At 46.3% G+C, this 22,870-nt stretch overlaps 2 protein-coding genes across 2 annotated transcripts in view; both read right to left on the reverse strand.

Moving 5' to 3' along the window:
• The window catches only part of LOC119456977 (DC-STAMP domain-containing protein 2-like), a 57,065-nt gene extending 40,345 nt beyond the window's left edge, over window positions 1-16,720 (reverse strand). The window contains exons 1-3 of the mRNA XM_049669161.1: window positions 16,456-16,720; window positions 10,033-10,110; window positions 9,229-9,442 (exon numbers count right to left, since the gene is read on the reverse strand). Coding sequence (XP_049525118.1) covers window positions 9,229-9,442; window positions 10,033-10,110; window positions 16,456-16,720 — 557 coding nt within the window. The remainder of the gene's footprint in view (window positions 1-9,228; window positions 9,443-10,032; window positions 10,111-16,455) is intronic.
• Window positions 16,721-21,174: 4,454 nt separating this feature from the next.
• LOC119456978 (DC-STAMP domain-containing protein 2-like) overlaps window positions 21,175-22,870 on the reverse strand; it is a 33,605-nt gene continuing 31,909 nt past the window's right edge. Inside the window, exon 7 of the mRNA XM_037718798.2 lies at window positions 21,175-21,191. Coding sequence (XP_037574726.1) covers window positions 21,175-21,191 — 17 coding nt within the window. The remainder of the gene's footprint in view (window positions 21,192-22,870) is intronic.

A 22,870-nucleotide genomic window follows, 5' to 3' on the forward strand; every position in this document is an offset into this window, starting at 1 on the left:
TAATGTCCACCTAAATTCCTAGTCCATTTCCCTGACAGCAGGAACAAGCTGTTCCGAACGAATCGATGCAGGGATTCGGCACGCGGCCTGCATTCAAGCGCATTTATTTCGATGCGATGGCAGACGGTTGGCAAAAAACTTGGAATGGTATGTTGTAAGCCGCATCGCCGCATTCCCACAACGGTTTGCTGCAGCATGAAATAGAGCGCAGCAAGCAGAAGACGTGCGTGCCAAGGGAGGATATGAAGAAAAAAGAAGAAATAGAGCAGAGTGCATAGATTTACGAAGCGTCGTGCAATAAAGGTTTTCTTTTTTTTTGGTGCTGCAAGCTGATATACACCAGTGGTTGCTTAATTAAAGCATAAGTGTGACACGGGTAACACTGCCTAACTTCCCCACAGCCACTTCTGCCTAAATGTTGCACGGATGCATCATTAGACCACAACGTTAGTCTAACTGGTTCGTATTCCAGGTTCGAGAGATACTTACCTAGCCCTAACAAAAACACAAGACGACAACGAATAGCCGCCGTGTCTGTGCCGTGGCCACTATGCTGATAGCGCGTGCGTGCGTGCGTGCGTGCGTGCGTGCGTGCGTGCGTGCGTGCGTGCGTGCGTGCGTGCGTGCGTGCGTGCGTGTCGGAAATCCGGAAAATGCTGGGGATGACTTGGTAGTGCTTAGCCTAGCCCAAGAGCCCGGACTATAGCGAGGTGCCCATCAGCTCCGCTGTCTCTTTAGCATTGCGCCTCCTGTGCAAGCTACGCTAATTTTCTTTCTCTCTCTATCTCTGTAATAAAATCCACGAAATAAAAAAGCACGCAAATCTAACGAAATGTTGGAATCTAAACGACGCGAGTCAGCGAGGTAGCAGCAGTAACGGATTACACGAGCACAGCTTTATAGCAAGGACGAAGGTAATGTCGAGGGAATAGGATGGTGGGGAGAGGTGTAGGGTACAGAGAAGTACGACGCATGTGTAGGTACACTTTAAACTTCACACCGCTTGTGTCAAAGTGGCACGTCTATTCTGGGAGAATGGCCAAGAACGAGCACACACTCCGTGGCACAGGCCCACTTGCACAAACCCAGTTGCGAAGTTGTCTGTCCGGACAAAGACCCAGCTACCCAAGATGTCTATTCACCAAACAGGACCCAGCACATGGGCCACAGCAGTGGCCCAAGATCTCTACAAATATCCACGGATATAACCGGCGAGAAAACGATGACGAACGTAAATCTCCGGGGAAGAGGCGAGGAAAGCGTCGCGTGAAGAAGTGCCTGTGGCCTAATATAGATAGAGCATTGACCTTTTGTGCTGAGGGACCCTGGTTCAATACCACCGTCGGCCACGTATGTTTTTTTCAAAAATTTTTATTGAAGAGGTCCGAGAAGGGAAGAAAACAGAAACCTACCTATAGAACAATGTGTCTGGTACGAGGCAAACAATGTTTTGCATTTTAAATAAAACGCGGGGGGGAGGGGGGGGGGGGATATGGCAGGCATTATGAAGTGGTAAACTGCATCTTACTGTTACCATTGAAAGTACTCAATGAGTGCATTTTGCGTACTATGTACTCATTGAAACTTGAGAACAAGTTTGAGAACAAGCTATAGACACCTCGCAACGACCGATGTGACGGAGAATGAGCGGCGTAACGTCAAGAAGCAGGAAGATGGCAGTTAATGGTTAGGAAGCGAACGGGTGTTGCTGGTATTCTACTAAGCACTGAGTTGTTGGGCTAGCTGGTTCAGATTAAGTGGAATAAGTAGAATTGATCAGGCCATGTAACGCGTAGAGAAGATAACCAGTGGCTTACTTCGTGCTAGAGTAACACAACCTGCGCCAAATAAAGGAAAACGCGTTAGAAGGAGGCGGATAATTAAGTAGTGTGGTGACATCCGAAACATTGAAGGCGCATGAAGTTCATGATGGTGGTGACGACGATGATGGCGATGATAACTACGATGATTGTAAATATGAAGAGAGATTGCCGATATACGGCACGTCAACCAGGCTATCTTCATCAACACTTAGTGCACAGGATTGTACTACAGAATGACTGCTTTTCTTGAGCGCGTATGCCTCAATGTACATATTGTTTAATTTAGTAAGGTACCTTAAAAGCCCTAGAAGGCATAATATAGGGGATGGGGGGCTAAACAAGATCACTGTGTCAAACATAGAAACACCTGGACAAAATAAAAAAGGGAAACAAAAACAGATTTGAATTGGGTCAAAGGTAAATACCGTAGTATAAAGGAAGTCTAGCGACACCGTGCAGAATGTTATTCATAATTAAATCAGGCGCAACGAGAGAAATATTACCGAATTCCAAATGCACATAAGTAACAAGAACGCAAAACAAAAGGAAAACACTGATATGAATCCCGGAAATAGTAAGTGCAGTATTATAATATGAACGTTGAGTGACACATTTAAGTGTACACGAGTAAAAATAGCAGGAAAACCCAAAAGGAACGTAATACAATTCTAACGCATAAACATAAAAACTGCCGTTATTCACTGAGAATATGCTCCAGAAGTTACCTTTGAAAAATAGTTGATTCAGTGCAAGTGACAATATTTTCTGGTAACGCGTTCCACTCGTTTATGGATATATGAGAATTGGTGGGACAGCCATGCGCCTTCGTAACGACGCAGTCTCATAATACACGTGTGGGTACACAGGACATGTGCATTTTCGTTAAAATGCCAACCAAGCATATCACTAGTGCAAATAGCACCGAGTTTCCCGAAATGACACGCTCCGAGCGACTTGCACGTAATCGCGGTTTGGTTCCTGACTAAGACATATTTCTAAACAAGAACAAGCTATCGCAAGGGCGAGGGCCACTAAGTTCATTTCGCTGTCAAACTAACTGTCGTGCTTGGCTGCTTGCTCAAAGCCACGCAAGAAGCAACAGCCTGCATCATCGTCATCAGCCAATCTTTATGTGCGCCGCAGGACGGAAGCCTCTCCCAGCGATCTCCCATTAACCCTGTCTCACGCTAGCTGATTCCAACTTGCGCCTAAAAATTTCCTAATTTCATCACCTACTAATTTTCTGCCGTCCTCGACTGCACTTCGCTTCTATTGGCAACCGTTCTGTAACTCTAATGGTCCACCTGTTATCTGCCCTATGCATTACACGGTCTGCCCAGGTCCATTTTTCTTTCCTCTTCGTGGCAACTAGAATATCGCCTATCCACGTTTCCTTTCTAATAGACACCGTTATCTTCCTGTCTCCTAACGTTTGTGGGGATTGAGGGAGGCGCCGGCGCCATTGCGCGGGCTTCACCTGTGCTGCCATCCCTCGCCAACCCCGCCCGCTCCCAACCGGTTCCAGCGGTGGCGCTCCACACGCGGTGGTTTGCGGTGAGGGCGGGGCGCTGCCGTCACTACGCAACCGCGTCGGCTGCTAGTTACTGAGCGTGGCTCTCTTATCTAAGGGACCGGCGCAAGGTACGTACATGCTTTCCTCTCGTCCGCCAACACCTTTGTGACTAGGGGCGCGATCTTGTACGCGTTCCAAAATGGAACGGAGGCGTTCCGTTCCATCGAGCCGCACACGATTGGCCAATTTCAACCGCGACGTTCAAATTGACCAATCGTGTGCGGCTCGGTGGAACGGAACGCCTCCGTTCCATTTTGGAACGCGTACAAGATCGCGCCCTAGGACTGGAGCTCGCGCACGGTGCCTTTGCCCGTGCGGGGAGCGCGTACTTTGTGCTGATCCTTTCCCGACGCTAAGCCGACGAGCGGTTCCTAGTGCTCGCGCGAGGTCGTACCACGCCGAGCCGCACTTGCCGAAAGCCTAAGCCGAAGGATATTGCCCGAGCTCTCGCGAGTTGACCCATTGGTTATCGCCAGAGTGACGTGCTGTAGGCGCCTGTTATTGTATTTTCGCCCTGGTGCGGGACCCCTTTGATCCCCCGCCACGCGGGCGTTTGTGCAGTGCTGGTGCAGACGGATTCAATAAACGGTTTCTGTCAACTCAGGGTTTTACTGTGTTTTTGCGTGCGTAGCTCGGTAGCCCCTTGCGGCCTCTGAGCTCGCACGCGAGCGGTGCTGGAGGCGACGGCTGACGCGGCCCTGTCGCTCGCTAAGCTCGAACCCGCGGTGGTTGGTCTCCTGTGAGACACCAAGAAGCCACACGTTACCCCTAACATTTTTCGTTCCATTGCTCTGTGCGCCGTTCTTAACTTGTTCTCGAGCTTCTTCGCTAACCTCCAAGTTTCTGCCCTATACGTTACCACCGATAGAATGAAATGGTTGTACACTTTTCTTTTCAACGACGGTGTTAAGCTCCTAGTCAGGATTCTGTAATGCCTGCCGTATGCACTCCAACCCAATTTTATTCTTCTGTAAATTTCTTTCTCATTATCAGGGTCACGTTTTGAGTAATTGACCTAGATAAACGTATTCCTTTGCAGAGTCTAGAGGCTGACTGGCGATCCTGAATTCTTGTTCCCTTGCCAGGCTATTGAACATTATCTTTGTCTTCTGCATATTAACCTTCAACCCCACTCTTACACTTTCTCGGTTAAGGTCCTCAATCATTTGGTGTAATTCATCCCCATTGTTGCTGAATAGGACAATGTCATCTGCAAACCGAAGGTTACTGAGATATTCGCCGTTGATCCTGACTACTAAGCCTTCCCAGTCTAAGAGCTTGAATACTTTGTCACAGCAAGCAATGAATAGCATTGGAGAGACTGTGTCTCCTTGCCTGACTCCTTTCTTGATAAGTAACTTTCTACTTGTGGAGAACCAAGGTAGCTGTGGAATCCTTGTAGATATTTGCAAAGATAGTCACGTTTGCCGCCTGTTCTCCTTGATTATGCAATGCCTCTATGACTGCTGGTATATCTACTGAATCAAATGCCTTCTCATAATATATATATATATATATATATATATATATATATATAGAGAGAGAGAGAGAGAGAGAGAGAGGGTTTATTGAACTCCGGAAATTTCTCGGTTGCCTGATTGATGACATGGATATGATATATTGTAGAATATCCATTCCTGAAGCCAACCTCTTGGTTGATTGAAGTCAAGTGTTGCCCTGATTCTATTGGAAATTATATTGGTAAATATTTTATACAATACTGAAAGCAAGCTAATGGATCTATAATTCTTTAATTGTTTAACGTCTCCCTTCTTATGTATTAGTATAATGTTGGTATTCTTCCAGTTCTCTGGCACACTTGAAGTCGTGAGGCATTGCGTATAAAGGGCCGCAAGCTTTTCAAGCATGATATCTCCTCCATCTTTTATAAGTCGGCTGTTATTACATCTTCTCCAGCGGCTTTTCCCCGGGTTATGTCTTGCAAGGCCCTTCTGACTTCATCGTTAGATATAGAAGGAGCCTCTGTATCCTGTTCATTACTACTTCGAATGAAAGTAGTTTGGCTGCTCTGGGTACTGTGCAGGTCAGTATAGAATTCTTCCGTTGCTTTTATAATGTCATCGAAATTGCCGATGACATTACCCGGCTTATCTTTCAGTGCATGCAGCTTGCCTTGTCCTATGCCTAGATTTCCTCTCAATTATTTCATGCCGCGTCCATATTTTACTGCTTCCTCAATCTTTTCCACGTTATAATTTCGAATATCCCTTACTTTATTCTTGTTGATCAGTTTTGACAGTTCAGCAAATTCTATCTCATCTCCTGAGTTGGACACTTCTACGTTCTGTCGTTTCTTTATTAGATCCTTTGTTACTTGGGAGAGCTTACCTACTGGTTGCCTTGGTGCCCTACCTCCCACTTCAATTGCTGCTTCTGAGGTCAGCCTAGTTACGGTTTCATTCATTACCTCTATGTTGTCTTCATCTTCCTGTTCTAAAGCTGCATATTTGTTTGCGAGCACTAGCCTGAATTGGTCTGCTTTTACCCTTACTGCATCTAGGTTGGCCTGTTTCTTCTCGACTAATTTTACTCTTTCTCTCTTCTAATTGAGAGAAATCCTAGACCTCACTAACCTATGGTCACTGCACTTTACCTTACCTAACACTTCTGCACCCTGCACTGTGCTGGGATCGGCAAGGAGTATGAAATCGATTTCATTTCTTGTTTCTCCATTAGGCCTTTTCCTCTGCGTATACTGACACACAAAAAATCGTAATAAAAGGTTCCGCGCAGAATTATCAGTACGCCCAGAAGGGCAGCTGAGAAAACTGCATTTAATTTATTGCAGAGATCCTACGTTAGAGATTCGGAGAGTATTGTTGAAGCGACCGGCTCCGAATGCAAGCGCACTAATATTAATCAAAGCTGTTGTTTATACTGGCATGTTATATCGTCGAACTGTTAAACACTGCTTACTAAAAGTGCGGTCCTGGATCATTGATACTAGTGGTTCGATATCGCCGGTAAATTACTTTCAATAGCATATGCGACCACCGTACAGCACAAATTACACTCTCTATTAACAAGTATTCGTTCATTGTGCCTGGAGAAATGATAAAATAAGCAAACGTAGCCACCTAATGTCAGATCTTACACATGATACATGGCAAGTGCGCCATTAAAGCTATAGAACATCATCAGCTATAGCTAAAAGCTATAGAGCATCAAATAGAACAAAAATGAACAGTACACGAAATTGAGCGTGATGATAACGCTTTCAGCGTCTTGACAATTTGTCAGTAAGTCATTTTCAATTTAACAAATGATCCTACATTATGTACACATGTCTTGTTTTCAAGAGGAAGCCCACAAGTAATAGTTGTTGGAAGGCCTCGATCTATGAGAACCGGAAATAACCTGTTTAACTGTAAACATGCACAGCGATAAGTAGAGTTCAAAAGTAGAGACCATTCGGAACAATACATGTAAGCTACATAGAAATAGGTTAAAGCATCATATACCAGTACACGTTTTCTAAGATAATCATGTATGCTGTGCGCATAATGAAACTAGCAGGCGCATTTCGAATAAAGATCGAAAACTATATTACGACAGCATATTTAAGGGCGGATCCTGTCTCGTAATTGGTTTTAACTTTGGCGAAATTAATTTATATGATAGGGAATGAATGATGGGAATGAATCCCACCCTCACTGACTACATAAATGTTACTGATATCTACAGTACATCATTAACTATATTACGGAACTTACATCCAAGTAATGGTAGAATTTAGTCGCAGCCCTAAAAAAAGAAGAAAAAGAAACGGAGATAACGGTGTCTAGGTGAAAACCTAAAAATGCGGTGTCAAATACACCACTGTCCTACTCAAGGAGAAGTTGTACAGATTCGTCTTGAATAGGTTTACGGTAGCACGATTAAAAGACACCACAAAAGAAGACACACAGGGACACACACGGCGCCGTGTTCGTCCCTGTGTGTCTTCTTTTGTCCTATCTTTTAATCGCGCTACCGTAAACCTATTCAAGATGCATTACCAACAAGCCCACGTTGCAACCCTCGTGCACAGATGCGCCACCCAATTACGTTCACTTATTTCCATGGCGTCGCCGGTAAGGCGAACTTCTTCCAATGTCGGCGACTTTTGGGAACTATATACATTTATGGAACGCGGAGATACAGAAAGCGGACACACTGCAGCCTTGTGGACGTATAGCTCGTCCTGCGTTTTTAGGCTGTCACCGACCGAGTATAAATGCGAGACACGAGTCGCGCGACACGCCTGCCACCTTCTCAACGCATCCCCGATCGGACGACTACCGAACGAACGCGCTGCAGGAGTATCGCGCGCCTCCCGTGCCGCACTTGTGGTCAGGCCTGTAGCATTCATCCTCGGAATTGATAAAGAAAACTAAGTCAGTTCAGAGAAGCGTTCACTCGGATGCGAATTTTCTTTCGCGAACATTGTATTACAGAAAGAGGCGGGCGAAAAGCGGTAGTTACCGAGTTAAGCTCGATGGGAGCAGAAAATAAAGGGTTGACATCCGATTCTCACAAGAGGAATGTTGTGTGCCCCTCACCTCCCCCTGCCCCCTGGCCCCGACGCTGCTCGAGTCTGCGGGCTAAAGAAGAAAGTTAAAGGGTTTATACACAGCAATGTTCTACTCGCGTGCGTGGTAAGTGACAGCGAAAGGAAAGAATTGCAGCGCGTGCCAATGGCCCGACACTATCGACCACCCAGCTACTCGATTAGTCAGGCGAGTTGCGCCTTTTGCGCAACTCGCCTGACTAATCGAATTCTATCTGAGCCCGCCCGCGCTCCAATACCTGTCACGCGCTTATAGCGACTAAAGAAGCGTTGCAAGGTTATAGCGCTGTGGCTCGCGCTTGTACTAACAATCAAACCGGAGCCGTGTAGCAGCGCTTCATACGGAGGAAAGCCGGTACTTGGCTGTTTCTGCATCACAGCGGCGACAAGCGACGCGCTCTAGGCTTCAATAACGAGGTCTCTCGTTCCGCACTGCGGCGTGCGCTCATTTTTCGCGTTAGCCCGTCAGTAATGGCAGCCTGTATACCGCTCATCGAATACTTGATATTGCGGACAGAAGCAGGATGGGATAGGCCAAAGCACGGGGACTCAAAACGCCTATATCAATTACATTTCGAACGTCAAAACAGGCTTGCGGGGCATTCAGGGAGTACATTTATAGCAAGCAAAACAACGACGGCCTCGAATCTGTTGTCCGCGTGTATTTCTTGCGCGTACTATTTGTTAAGCTGTAAACAGTGCCCACGGTGCGTATCAATATAATGATCTAATCACGAAATCCGTGACAGCAGTTTTCGGGCTGTGCAGACCTTTGTCACGACATATTGAGCGAAGCTTTCATTCGTGTTTGCGAAACACGCTGTTTTTTTTTTTTTAGCGGTCATTATCAAGTATAGAGCACACGACCAGGTTGGCATTTTCTTCGCGGGAACCACCTCACTTATAACATAAACTTGTGGCGCTCGATCATGCGCGTCCAACGCATGACGACGAAGGAATGACGACGACTTCATGACAAACACCGGAATCACTACGACAAAATGAACCCGAAAAACTGGTGGAAGAGGCAAAAAAAAAAAAGATTCGCTTTAATAAACTAACAAATCACGCCCAGGCGACTAAAGGTGAATGGCGTAAGTAAAACCGCAAGGCCTTCGTAGCTAGGATTGCGTCCCCACTTCTGTCCCGGAGCCCTGCGAAATCACGTCTGTATTTGTCCTCGCCAATCGAGTGAAGTATTTGCTGCTAACCACGCGATGGTGTCAACAAACGGCAGAGCGTAGCCAAAGGCGTGCACTCACCCGTACGCGACATAGAGGAATCCGACCAGGACCCCGTTGCTGAGCAACCTGAAGAGAACGGTGAAGATGGCGACGCGCGCGTGCAGTTCTCCCAACACGTGGCTACGCACCTCGGCGGGTGTGCGACTGAACTCGAGGCTGTAGTTGTACTGGTGCGTCACAGTCACGTTCACGTAGAAAGCCGTGTAGGCCCGCTCGAGGAAGCTGCGCATCGCTGAGCCAGGGAGAGAGAAACCAACACCCGTCGTGGCTGTGTCGTCCCAAACAGCGCTGTATCAAGGTGGACGTTACAACGATTTTGACACCGTATCGGCATTAGACTAAGGTGACGCCCCCCCAGTAATTACAAAAAGGCCGAAAAATAATGGCACTCGCTTATTTATACAAGGGCAATGACAAAGGAATACACATATCCGAAATGACAATTCTACTCTCTTTTTTTTCATAATTATTGTAGTTATTAGTGCACTACTGAGTGATATTTTGACACACATTTGGTGACGGCTGTGAGTATTAGCGCGTGGTGTTCTTGAATTGACGTGTCTTTTTTAATAATTTTATGCGCTAAACGTTTCACGACGTTGCATATTTGTAATAGCTCTTGTTTTCTGTGTAAACTTTACGAAACCTTCAGCGCTCGTTCTGTCTTCCGCGTCCATGCATTCACGATGTTCATAAGGCATATACTGGCCTCATCAGTTGTTGCCCTTCCTACATGCCTGGCCTCTACCGAACGCCGCAACGAATCGTCATATGCTGCATAAGGGACGACGTGTAAAGATTTAAACCTACACATCCACTCACCCCGTTCGATCCTGTCGATCACTTGTACCTTGACGAAGTCAATAATCATTGCCGGTATCGCACAGAGGACGGTGATCACTATGAAATGAAAGTGGTAAAGAAAACAAAGCACATCAGGGGCCCTATTTTGTAACGAGTCTTTTATCTCAATTTCAATCTTTTCTACATAAAAATAAATTGTTTAAAAATATTGTTCTTAACTGTGACGCCCTAGGGCCGACGTCAGATATAACAAAGGCGCGAAGGCACACGCGCAAATTTCGAATGGTCATAAGATACAAGCAACGCAATGATTTGCATAGTAAGAGCACATGCACATTTTCCAGATACTAGATTCAGAATAAAAATTGCATTCCAGTACAAAGCAAATGTCTCTTCCAATAGGGCATTTCACTGCCCCTATTTTCTTCTGTTCCTTTCTAAACGAGTGTGACGGGAGTTGCTCACGTGCAATTCTTTTCCAGTGCGTTGGTCGTAGTCCTTTTCCATCTATCGTACACTATTCGAACTTGCGCAGTACTCGGACTCCGTACCAAGCAAACAAGACACCAAGCGAATCTATCTCCTTGTTATTCCGTTCGCATCGTGGAGAAGAAACACGTGCTTAGTTTTTATCTTATTTGTTTAAAGAAAGACGATGACTGTTCGTACACTGTCAATCTTCGGATACGAGCGTGCGTTCACAACAGTCCCAACGGACCGCTGTCCACTGCGGTGGCTTGCCGCCAGCTTATCTTGGGAACCCAGCGCAAATGAAATTTGACACGCTGATGCACGTAGGCTTACTTCGCAGAGCCAATTGAAGTTCCATATATATGGTGTGCTCGCTGAAATAGTCTCTGAACGCTACTCATATAAAAGACTGCCGCTCCGCCCAACGCGGCTGCGGAAGAAATCGCATTACCAATCGTCAAGGGTTCCGGAAGAGCAGGGCATCTTTGCATGGTGCCGCCACAAGTGCTCGAAAACTTCGTTACTGCGACAGCCTTGGGACTCGACTTTCCTTCGAAAGTATGCGAAGCTTACTTTCTTCCCGAGAATCAGCCCAGAATAGCGCCCGACTATTTGTTTGCGCGATATGCCTACAGGTGGAACATTCCAGGAGCTGTATGTAGTTCGTAATGCCAAGATGTTCTCTGCAAGTGAAAATACGGGCGGATGTATACTCCCGAGCGAAATAGTATGGACACCCTGCACTGTTCAGAGGGCGCTATACGACGTTTTCATTTTTCACCCCAGCGTCGCCGACACCGGCCGCTAGAGAGGTGATGAAAATGATACGCCATTCCACACGATAGCGGTCATTTCGTCACTCGTCTAAGTGTTATGCCCTGTGCATGCGCACTTTCAACGTTTTCACAACTCGGACACTCTTGCCCCGTGATAAGCGATCGAAAGTGTCACGGCGAATGTATGCAGCGTCCCTCCAGGTTTTCTGCCACCACTCGTTAGGCTGTGTGTTCTGGCGCTGCCGTCTACTCTGCAAAGCTTTAGCGCAGGGTGCACGCACGCCCTCGCAGCCCGCCCTTTGAGTACCCGTTTTGAACTGTATACTTGCGCTAGAAACGGCAATACTACCGTAGTTCCTCGCAGCGTGTGCCTAAGGATGTTAATTACACCACAAACTATAAGGATTTCAAATAAACTATTGGCAGCCATGGCAGAGTGGCAGCAAACGCACTTCAACAGAGAAGTGCGATTGTCCCGCTTCTGCTTCTTGTAGACAGTTATTTGAAACTGACTCTGCTGCGACTAACTATCCGAACATAATTCTTCGACCACAAAAACGTGGTTGTTCGCATGGCCATTTCTTCAAAAAGCAAGGTGTTAGAGTATATCACAGCTGCGTCGGCCTAAACATGCAATGTCTGTAGATATCACTGTACAGATATTTGAATTAAACGCAAACTCACAGAACGCATTCGTCACGACTACGTAGGTATATACATATGTATAGGGGCGCTACGCGACAGAACATATCAGGCAAAGTATTTATCATGTTCTCTGGGTGTGCATCGGACGCTTAGGACAGGATGCACGCCCAATCACCAGCATTAGTCCTCACGAAACGTAATTAGTTCCACCGAACGTCTAGGCAACGGACACGGCAGCGTTCAGTTGAGACTTCGGCAATTACTTCATAATTTTTAATCAGGTGTCACGATAATTAAACGCGAACGTGAATTAACGCGCTTTCTTTAAACGAACTTTACTTGCATTTCGGTTATTTCCTCGTGAGGGCTTAGCATTACTGCTAATTTGGTGACTCAAAAGGAATACGAAGTCGAGCGCCTAACGTACGGGGTATAGTCCGCGAGCGGTACATACATTATGGCCAAGTTCAAAACAGCAGCTGCTTGCCCATAAAATATACAGGGTGTTTTTTTTTTTTTTTTTTTTTAGGGCCATACAGATATTTATAAAAAGGCTATAAGCGCAGTAAACGTGACATTCTTGCAGAGGAGTTCTTACGCGGGGCGGACATACCTTGCCACTAATAACGTGAGCTTCAGAAGGCTAATTGACAAAAATGTAATAATTAACTTTTTTATTGGTGCCTTAAGGGCAGTTGTTCAAATGGCGATTTTGAAGGCAGTCACAACTTTTTTGTTTTCTTTAACTTGAAAGTCGCACCTAATTCAAGATATTTATCATCCAATTTCAACGGCAAATCCAGACAATCTCGAATCCGAACGCACCGGGAGCTCAGAAAAGGCGGCCCCGCTATCGTATCAGAGGGAAATGCCCCGGGACGACAAGCACCCGTGGAAGTTTGAAACCGAACTTCTCGGCCAGTCGCGGCATCTACAGATGCAGCACGCTTTGCCTGGCAAGCATGCGTGGCTCCGTACGGGTTCAGAACTAACGGCAACATGCTATGATTCAAACTTCACCCAAGGCTTTCTTCACGGAGCGTTGCCGTCTGACGCGCAGCGGGATGCACTCGTTCTCGATATTGCCTCGATTGAGCTTTGGAATTCGATGAGGAAAATCTCGAATTAGGCAAGATTTTCAAGATGTAAGGAAAATGGATCTGCATTAAGAATGTGACTGCTTCCAAATTTGCCATTTAGACAACTGGTCCCAAAGTACTAATAAAAAGTTATTTATTGAATTTTTTTTGTTAATTAGTCTCTGAAGCTCAAGGAATTAGCGGCAAAGTATGTCCACCTCGCCTATAGGAACTCGTCTGCAAAAGCGCCACGTGCGCCACTCTCATTACATTTTTTATAAAAAATCTACATGGTCTAAAGAAACAAACACCCTGTATAATGGGGAAGTCAGAAAGGTATATGTACGCGACAAAAAAGTCAAGCATTGCTCCGGTCGAGTCCTATAAGGCCAACTCGCACGCAAGACCCTCTATTGTACGCGCCCAGTCCAGCAGACCTTTTTCAAGCTGCACCGCCTAGAGACGTCGAAGCTCACAATTGCTCAATTTTCTAAACTGCTCGGGCGCATAATAAGTTTTGGGGGACTGGATTCTTTGTCCGCCCTGCTTGCTTCTTATAACCACGCTGAATACGATCCACGCGAAGTGGCGGCCCACACGTATCCAGCCACGCGAGATCCGGCCGAAGCAATAGATATAAGTGAGCCGTACTTTCGTGCAAACACGACGATAATAAATTAATGCCCGGCGTAGCTCGGTTCTCGCGCTTATAGCGGTACGGGATAAAGCGCACAAAATAAACATTGCCGTTTCTCGTGCGTTAATTCATCCCTTTGAGGTTAATTAATGAAAGCGCCCGCTGCAGGGATGACTTGGCGGCAGAAAGGCGGCCCACCAAAATCCAGGCCCGCACGCTTGGTGACGACGTCCCACCGGGCTACCGAAAAATGTGTTCAACAATCCGGAGACCCGCTTTCAGAAGCGACCATTTTTCCCGTTTAATTCGTTTTGCTCGACAAGCAATGGCAATGTGTTTCAGTCATTCTAACAGCTCAGTGTTTGCATGAACTGGCAAGAACATTACCAGCGCGCGTATCCTGCGGGTATAGACGAGAAATTCAACGACTCGATCACATTTTCGCCCTCTTGGAATGCATTTTACTCTTTCTTGCAGTAATCAAACGGCGGTGAGCACAAAGAATATTGCGTGAGGCATGGCTACAAATGTGTAGGAGGAAGAGATAGAAAGACGGAAAGGCAGGGAGGTTAGCCAGAATAACGTCCGGTTGGCTACCCTACACCGTGGGAATGGGAAAGGGGAACACAAAGATGACAGGGAGAGATATGAGAGAAGGAAAGAAGGAAATTAACAGTGGAATTCGCTGACGCGTGTGGTAATAAAATAACAACGGCTTAGGGCTGGTCTCTTTCCTTTCAAACAGGCCTTTCATAAAATACATAGCCAAATATATCCTTGCAGCTTTCTTCTACAAGAAGACACACCACAGCATCAAGTGTATTGAAACGATCTCTTGAATAATTAACAATTTTTCACTTACTCACTTTCAAGTTATCGAGTTGAGCGCGTATGTTTACACCGCGGAATGAAAGACAATCACTTCAAAACTAACCAAATTCGTGAGGTTCGCTTCAAGATATTGCTGTTATGATTCTGCATGTTATAGAACACAAGGCGATGCGCGGCGCCATGGGTCATCGGCTTTAGCCTATAACCATGTGGAGCGCATTTCGGTCTGGATTTAAGCCTGGTGATTGAGTGGCACCCAGAATGGACTCTTCAGCATGGGCAAAACCCAGGTGCATGCTATGGCCGCTATCATCATCATCAGCCTATATTTATGTACACTGCAGGACGAAGACCTCTGCCTGCGATCTCCAATTTTCCTGTCTTGCGCTAGATGATTCTAACTCGCACCTGCAAATTTCCTAACTTAATCACCCCACCTAGTTTTCTGCCGTCCTCGACTGCGCGTCCCTTCTCTTGGTACCCATTCTGTAACTCTAATGGTCCACCGGTTATCCATCCTACGCATTACATGGCCTGCCCAGCTCCATTTTTTTCTCTTATTGTCCATTAGAATATCGGCTATGCCCGTTTGTTTTCTGATTCACACCGCTGCTCTTCCTGTCTCTTAACATTAGGCCTAACATTTTTCGTTCCATCGCTCTTTTTGCAGTCCTTAACTTGTTCTCGAGCTTCTTTGTTAACTTCCAAGCTTCTGCCCCATATGTTAGCACCGGTAAAATGCAATGATTGTACACTTTTCCTTTCAACGAGGGTGGTAAGCTCCTAGTCAGGATTTCGTAATGCCTGCCGTATATGCACTCCAACCCAATTTTATTCTTCTGTAAATTTCCTTCTCGTGATCAGAGTCCCCTTTGAGCAGTTGACCTAGATAAACGTACTCCTTTGCAGACTCTGGCTGACTGGCGATCCTGAATTCTTGTTCCCTTGCCAGGCTATTGAACATTATCTTTGTCTTCTGCATATTAATCTTCAACCCCACTCTTACACTTTCTCGGTTAAGGTCATCAATCATTTGTTGTAATTCGTCCATTGTTGCTGAATAGGACAATGTCATCTGCAAACCGAAGGTTGCTGAGATATTCGCCGTTGATCCTCACTCCTAGGCCTTCCCAGTCTAAGAGCTTGAATACTTCTTCTAAGCATGCAGTGAATAGCATTGGAGAGATTGTGTCTCCTTGCCTGACCCCTTTCTTGACAGGTCACTTTCTACTTTTCTTGTGGAGAACCAATGTAGCTGTGCAATCCTTGTAGATATTTGCCAATATATTCACCTATGCTTCCTGTACTTCTTGATTGCGCAATGTCTCTATGACTGCTGGTATCTCTACTGAATCAAATGCATTTTCATAATCTATGAAAGCCATATAGAGAGGTTGATTGTACTCCGCAGATTTCTCGATTACCTGATTGATGACATGGATATGATTCATCGAAGAGTATCCCTTCCTGAAGCCAGCCTGTTCTCTTGGTTGGCTGAAGTCAAGTGTTGCCCTGGTTTTATTGGAAATTATCTTGGTGAATACCTTATGAAATACCGAAAGCAAGCTAATAGGTCTGTATTTCTTCAATTCTTTAACGTCTCCCTTCTTATGGATTAGTTTAATGTTGGCATTCTTCCAGCTCTCTGGTATACTTGAAGTTGTGAGGCAGTGCGTATAAATGACCATAAGCTTTTCAAGCATGACGTCTCCTCCATTCTTAACTAAATTGAGTGTTATTCCATCTTCTCCAGCAGATTTTCGCCTGGTCATGTCTTGCAAAGCCCTTCTAACTTCATCTCTGGTTATAGAAGGAGCCCTTGTATCCTGTTCATCACTACTTTGAATGAAAGTAGCTTGGTTGCTCTGGGTACTGTACAGGTCACTATAGAATTCGTCCTCCAAGTATTTATCAGCAATTAGAGAATGCCCGAGTTCGAACATGCGCGCGTCTCGCGTTCCTATAGTCACAAGTGATGGTGCACGTAGAAGAACGTGCTTACCTTTCGCGACGTGACAGAGCTGCTCGACCGCTTTGACAGGCGAGCAGATCCACTCGAGAAGGTCGGGCATCATTTCCAAGCAGTCGGCGTACGCGTCCACCAGCGGCTTGCGGCACTTTTCGTAAGGTTCGCCCATGCGACGGTTGCACACGTTTACCAGGTTGTACAGCCACCGGATGGCACGGCGGATGGCTGCGACTGCGACAGCGGTGGCGACGCATGGCACGGAGGCATCGATAAACACCACATCAAGCAGCCATTTCATATCGGTATCAACCCAAAAGGTTTCTGCAAGAAGGTATGAGTTCTACTTCACTGTGTACGCCATGTCCTCGCGTGCAGGGAACCTATATGCGCGAAAAATGTCGTGCTGGTTAACAACTGGCTAAGTGAAGATGGCGCCACACATTACGCGTACAATTTCTGCTTTCATGACGCTCCTCTTAAGTCCAGCCTACCGCATTTCGGAGAGTCACTGCGTTGGGCATCGTCGCCAATGCTCAGCTTCACCAAGGACGAAAACTGACAAGCACGGACTTGTGTTATAAGGAAACTTGTCCTAACGTTATTAAATGTTAACTGACGGGCAGATGCATATTCGAACAAGACAGGTACCTTAAAACGTTTCTTTTTAACACGAAAGTGTTTTATGCCGGGGTCCACCAAGACTTCACTGACGTATTTCCGTCACGGAAATACGTCATACGGAATTACGGAATGACGTTCTTACAATGTACACGAACATAATACAAAGAAAGAAACCAGAAGAAAAAGTTCCACAAACATGCAAAATTTGGAAATCGAACCCACGACCTCTCGGTCCGCGACGATAGATCGCCGAGCGTTTAACCCATTGCGCCACAAACGCATTTGCAGAGAGCTACACAGACGCGCCTTATATATCTAACACTCCTCCGTGTACCCGCGCTCTTGCTCGGGGCGGTGCCGCCGCCTACGAGCAGAAAAGAGAAGTACTGCATTATGACACTAACGCGCACCGACAGTGAACGCTTCGGTGGTCTCAGCACTACGACGCCTCGATGCCAGCATTCGAAGGGACGCTGGCATCAAGAAGCACTACCAACGCCACCTAGGTGGCGTTCACCGTACTCAGCACAGCGGAGCGTGGCCTCCGAAATTAGCTCTGAAAATGTTTCTGAAGTTGATCGCGGAGGCTGCAATTACGACGCGCTGTACGCGCTGATTTGACTCGGTGACGATTCAGTTACGTGCTTTGTCTTGCGCGTTGTATTAGTGTGTCAGTTACGTGCTTCGTCTTTCGCGTTGTGCTAGCGTGTGCAGCGTAGTGCAGCTTCCATATGCACGACGGTTGCTCATGGTCATCGACGTTGGTAGTCGTGATGGAGGAGACGTGCCACCCGGCGTCAGCGTGGGTGCATCAACGCCTAAGGGCGCTTTAGCCACAAAACACCAATAGACATTATATATCAATGTGCAATAAACATTACACTACTTCTGTGAAGACACGTTTCACTTTCGTGTTCTATACCGATTCCTATATAAGAGGGATCAACCACATTTTTGCCCTTCACCGCCCATGTATTAGCTCAAAACTTGGGACCCCTCTAAGTAAGCCTTGGAAATTAAATCTGCCGGTCTCATTACATCATCACACCATCATTATATCACCAACAGTGATTCCGCCAGCTTGAGTATACACACGAGCACATAACACTCCTCTGGTCAGTACTATAATCGAGGTCAAATAAACTGTTTTAACGCGTTAGCATTGGTAGTCTCAAAGTGTAAAACAGTGTATGTGCGTGAATTGTGGGAAGCCGGTCACGTGGTAGAGGTATGCATACATATACCCATTTTGCAATGTGGTGAACATGATTTAAATCATTGATCCGGTACCTCACAGAGGTGCGAAGTAATGTTAACGCATTTGTCTCGCATTTACCCCGTAAATCGCCGCTCTTTCTTTTTTTTTCTTTTTTTCATCCAGGAGTTTTACTAGAGCAGCCACGCGAGCATCAATAGTGACTTTTCGGTTTCATTCAACCCCATTTTCAGCCGACATTCGGAATTACAGATCTTGATCACACTGATCAAGTCTTATAATTCTCATTAAATATTGCAAGGCCCCCTTGTGCAATTCTAAACGCCCCAAACTCCAGGGTCTGACTAAGCGGTTACATTGCAGAATATATTCGCGTTGGATGTACAATTCTTGCGTACGTGTGCGAATGTGTGTTCACCCCTAGTGAACGCTCGCAGCGATCAAAAAGGCCTAGCTCTATTGCACTGCAATAAGCTGAAGTGGCCAGAGAGTTCTATCAGCCCATATTCTGTGAAGTATATACAGCGCAAGAGGTATTATATTGTCTGAAACAAAAAGAACTATTAGCTATACAGTCCAGTCACATTGTATTTAAAGCCTGCAGGGGGCCTGGGAAGGCAATGTCTACTTTAATTTTTCCTAATCTCAAAAAATATACATCTTTTTTAATGAGACGTAAGTTGTGTTAGACCCTACGGACGGATAATTATTAGGCTGCGATATAACTGTACCTAAAGCGGCCCTCAACCGCTTTTTATCGAAGTCGAGAAATGAATTTGAAGTTAAAATAGACCATTTAAAAAATACTTTCCCGCAGAAAGTACCGTATTTTTGCGCGTATAACCCACACCCCTAACTTTGAACTCCACGAAAAAGAAAAAAAAAATAACCTCACGTATAACCCGCACGCGTATCCGAAAAAAATGAGGACTAGGAAGTTACAACTACGTGCAGTCATCATTTCGTACTCAAAACAAATTTATTTCAAAACGACTCCAAAAACAAGCCATTTGTCAAGCCCAGGCCGCCGCCGGAAGCCAACTGATACCGGCCGACGTCTAGGGGGGAGGTAGACGGTGAAAGGGGGAGCTGCGTCTCACCCCGATCACCCATACTCTCTGACAGGAGCAAATAAAGTGCTCTCTCTCTCTCTCTCTCAAAACGACTGCCACAACGTTGTCAGTGCTGTCGTCCGATTCACTGCTGCCATTCGAGGCTTCATCGCCGCTCTCAAAGACGCAATCGTCTTCGGAACCATCTCGCAGCAGCTCTGTTGCCAATTTCTTCAGCAGCGGCTACGATCTTCAGCAGTTTCTGTTTCACTGTAAAAGACTGCCGCCGAGACGCACTCGTGATGCCTAAACAAGGCTGGTCAACAGTGCAAACTGGGCTTACAAGAAACGGCACCTGACTCATGCGAAAAGCATCTAACCAGACTATGGATGTGGATCTGGCTATAACCTGTGTTGGCGTCTTATTGGCTTAACACACGTCGATGTCGATAGGCATGCGGACAACGCGGACTCTGCACGGTAGGCCGCGCGTTGCCGTGAAGCCTACTCCCCACCCCCTCCCTTCGGGAATCTTCGCAGATAACCCGCACCCCCACTTTTTAAGCAATTTTTTCCAATTTTTGGTGTTGGTTATATGCGAGAAAATACGCTACTTCAATGTGTTAAGGAAAAGCGGAGTTGTTGGCAATCAATCGCCCTCTATACATGGTGCTTCCGATCCTTCTTCACTGACTTGCACTACGAAGGCAACGGCGGAGCGGGGCGTGCTCACAACGCTTCGCCTTTACTGAACGTCACTGTGGCGCGCAGTTCAAATTTTGGGATGTTCACGTAGACGCCACTACTTGCGATTTCGGCGCCTACGACGCGCAGACCGCAGCTACATGAAATTGTAATGCGTATGCGCAGCGTTTGCTTTCTGCAAGTCAGGGCTTGAGTGCGCGCTCGCGCTCATAGGCTGCAGTCTGGCCTTGCTACGTGGTGCGGACCGACTTTGTCCTGCACCAGCTTGACCGAAGAATAATAGCCAACATCTCATATACGCATTTTGAAGCGTTATCACGCTCATGTACGAAGCGAAGTCTGCCAAGGCGTGTAACCAGGAACGGCCAGGAGTGAGCGCGCGCTGACAAGCGTGCGTGTGGTCTGACCTTAAGTTTCGCGTGGTCCGAGGCTATAGTTGAGCGTTTTCAAAACTAGTCGAAATTAGCGAGACACGACGGCTACGACACCGATAAACAGAGTGGCCGAAGTTTAATTCCTACACGGACGGCCGCGGCCGAGCGTGAGCAGACGATAATCGGCTTCTTCCGGAAGTATACGTAATTATTATCGAAATTCGAAAGCAGATTTTCGCTTACTTCAGCATGTTTATTAAACTGCGTCAGTAAATATACACAGTAGCAGTAGGAAGAAGCACACTGATCCAAACACCCTTCTCGATTGATGCCAGCTATTGGCCACTAGCAGCCGTGTATGGGAATCTGCTATATTACGAAATAAAAGCGTCCAGAAAAGAGTGAGGAGCAGGCTTCTGTTGAAAAGAGCGCGTTTAAAAAAATGAATTCGCGCTCCACTTGCGAGCACCACGCATCGGGTACGACTGGAAAATTTGGCTAAAATATTCACAGCAGCGTAGAGGTCATTCGCGCACTGCGTTTTTTCACCGAGCCCGAAAGGTGGTTCAGGACCCCTTTAAACCTCAGCCTCGTCTACAGGCCTGCAGAAACGTCTATGCATAGCATATGTGGATTTCCACAAATACTGCAATAAAGCATTTGTCAGGGTATCTCTTCTAATTCCTCGGTGGTCTGCTGCTGTGTTAAAAAAAAACTCGTTTTATATTTTTCCCTTATTCGCGCATGAAAAGAAATCGCTTGGAGTCATAATAAGCCCCTACAGTCACGAACCATGATGAACTGCAGATGAATGTGCAAAAATTACACAAGTATATTCTAAAACACCGCAGACTCTACTGAAAGAAAGTAGTGGGATTATGCTTTGTGCATTTTATAGTGAGTTCAGGTAATTACTGAGTAATTAAATGTCGTCATAGTGTACTGTCAGCCAAGTCGGGTTTTTTTTGTTTTTTTTATTTTTTTAATGGGAAGCTTTCTTTGTGAACGCTCCCGTGCTACAGCTTTCTGAGAAGCTCAATACGTGCTACATAAAAGTGCTTTTCCGAGTGTGAAAGAAGGCCGCCAATACAAGCAAAATTGCCGCGTGACCGGCCATTCGAGGCACTTTGCGTGTATTCGCGGGCTTCTTTCACGCTAGGAAAAACTTTTATGTAGCACGTATTGAGCAACAGAAAGCTGTATCGGGAGTTTTTCATGTTGCTCTACAATTTTCTCATTGACACTTTTCGTCTAATTATAATATTTGAGAAGTTTATTAATTAATTAAGACTAATTATGTAATTAGGCGGATTGCAAAAAAAAACAATCTGCGTATCTCCAAGCGACGGCAAACAACATTACCCCGGTTCTGTCCAGCTACGTGGTATTTGCATATTTCTAAATCTTGGGGCGTGATAGCTGAGACACCTTGTAGATATAATGACGTCGGTGTCTGTTGTCGCCTGTTATCCTCTGCTGCCATCTTCATGGCGATAAATATCATAAAATTAAAGAAGGCACGCTGTTCCGTTCGCCCACCGTTCAAGTTTATAAACATTCCAAATAGACCCTGACTTCCAGGTCAACCTGCAGTATCGCTAGTCTAGGCAAGACAGTCGCCATAACTAACCCGAGAAGAGTCGGGCAGTGCGCTGATGCGTAATAAGCGACTCCTGGAGCTCCGTTCGTCAATCTAACTATAACGCTGAAGTTATCTCTGAGCTCCCCGAGGCACGCGGTGGCACGGCGGTATCGCAATGTCTGGATTCTCGATGGTTCCTCCACTTCTCTGGATTCGACAGAGCTCTGTGATTTATTCGTGCGAGGTTCGACTATAGGCTAGTTAGTTGCCTCGTGTCTCACGTCCGCTGCTCTGAACACACAGAACGCAAGGAGTTTAGCGTTTATTATCGTCGATATAAAAAATGAAATAAACGACTCGTCATCTTGTCTCCGCTTCACTGTTTCGTAGCGATGCCCGGCGAGAACCTTCGATGTTACCCGCTGTCGCAATAAGTCCGGCTCGCCTTCATCGCTTCTTAGAACACAGAGGCAGTAGGGAAGGCGGGTTGTCGATCGCGCACTGCGTGCTACACTTGAGTGTGCAAGAGTTATGTCGAGAGACGAAGTTCGGCACGACAGCGATGTTCTTCGAAGCCCCACGGAGCGGCCTGCTCTTGTAAATAACTCGGAGCGCAAGATTTAATGCCCTCTGTGGGCCATGCGAAGTGGCTCGTACTGACAACCGGTCGACAAACCGGTTGAGCAATTTCTGCCTATCTGCACGGTAGCCTTGGGTATACACTCTGCAGCGCAGTAATACAACTGTCTCTCTCCAATGCGAACGTCACTATCTTTTCTCTTTTGGACGGAGATATGCACATATCATAGGGCGTCCGATATGGTTGCGAGCACGTGTGCGTGCTTTCTCGGCTTAATCAAAGAGGTGAGGTCGTGGCAGGTATCGTTTTTTTTTTTTG

Source organism: Dermacentor silvarum, chromosome 6 (genome assembly GCF_013339745.2).
Source record: "Dermacentor silvarum isolate Dsil-2018 chromosome 6, BIME_Dsil_1.4, whole genome shotgun sequence".
Lineage (NCBI taxonomy): Eukaryota > Metazoa > Arthropoda > Arachnida > Ixodida > Ixodidae > Dermacentor > Dermacentor silvarum.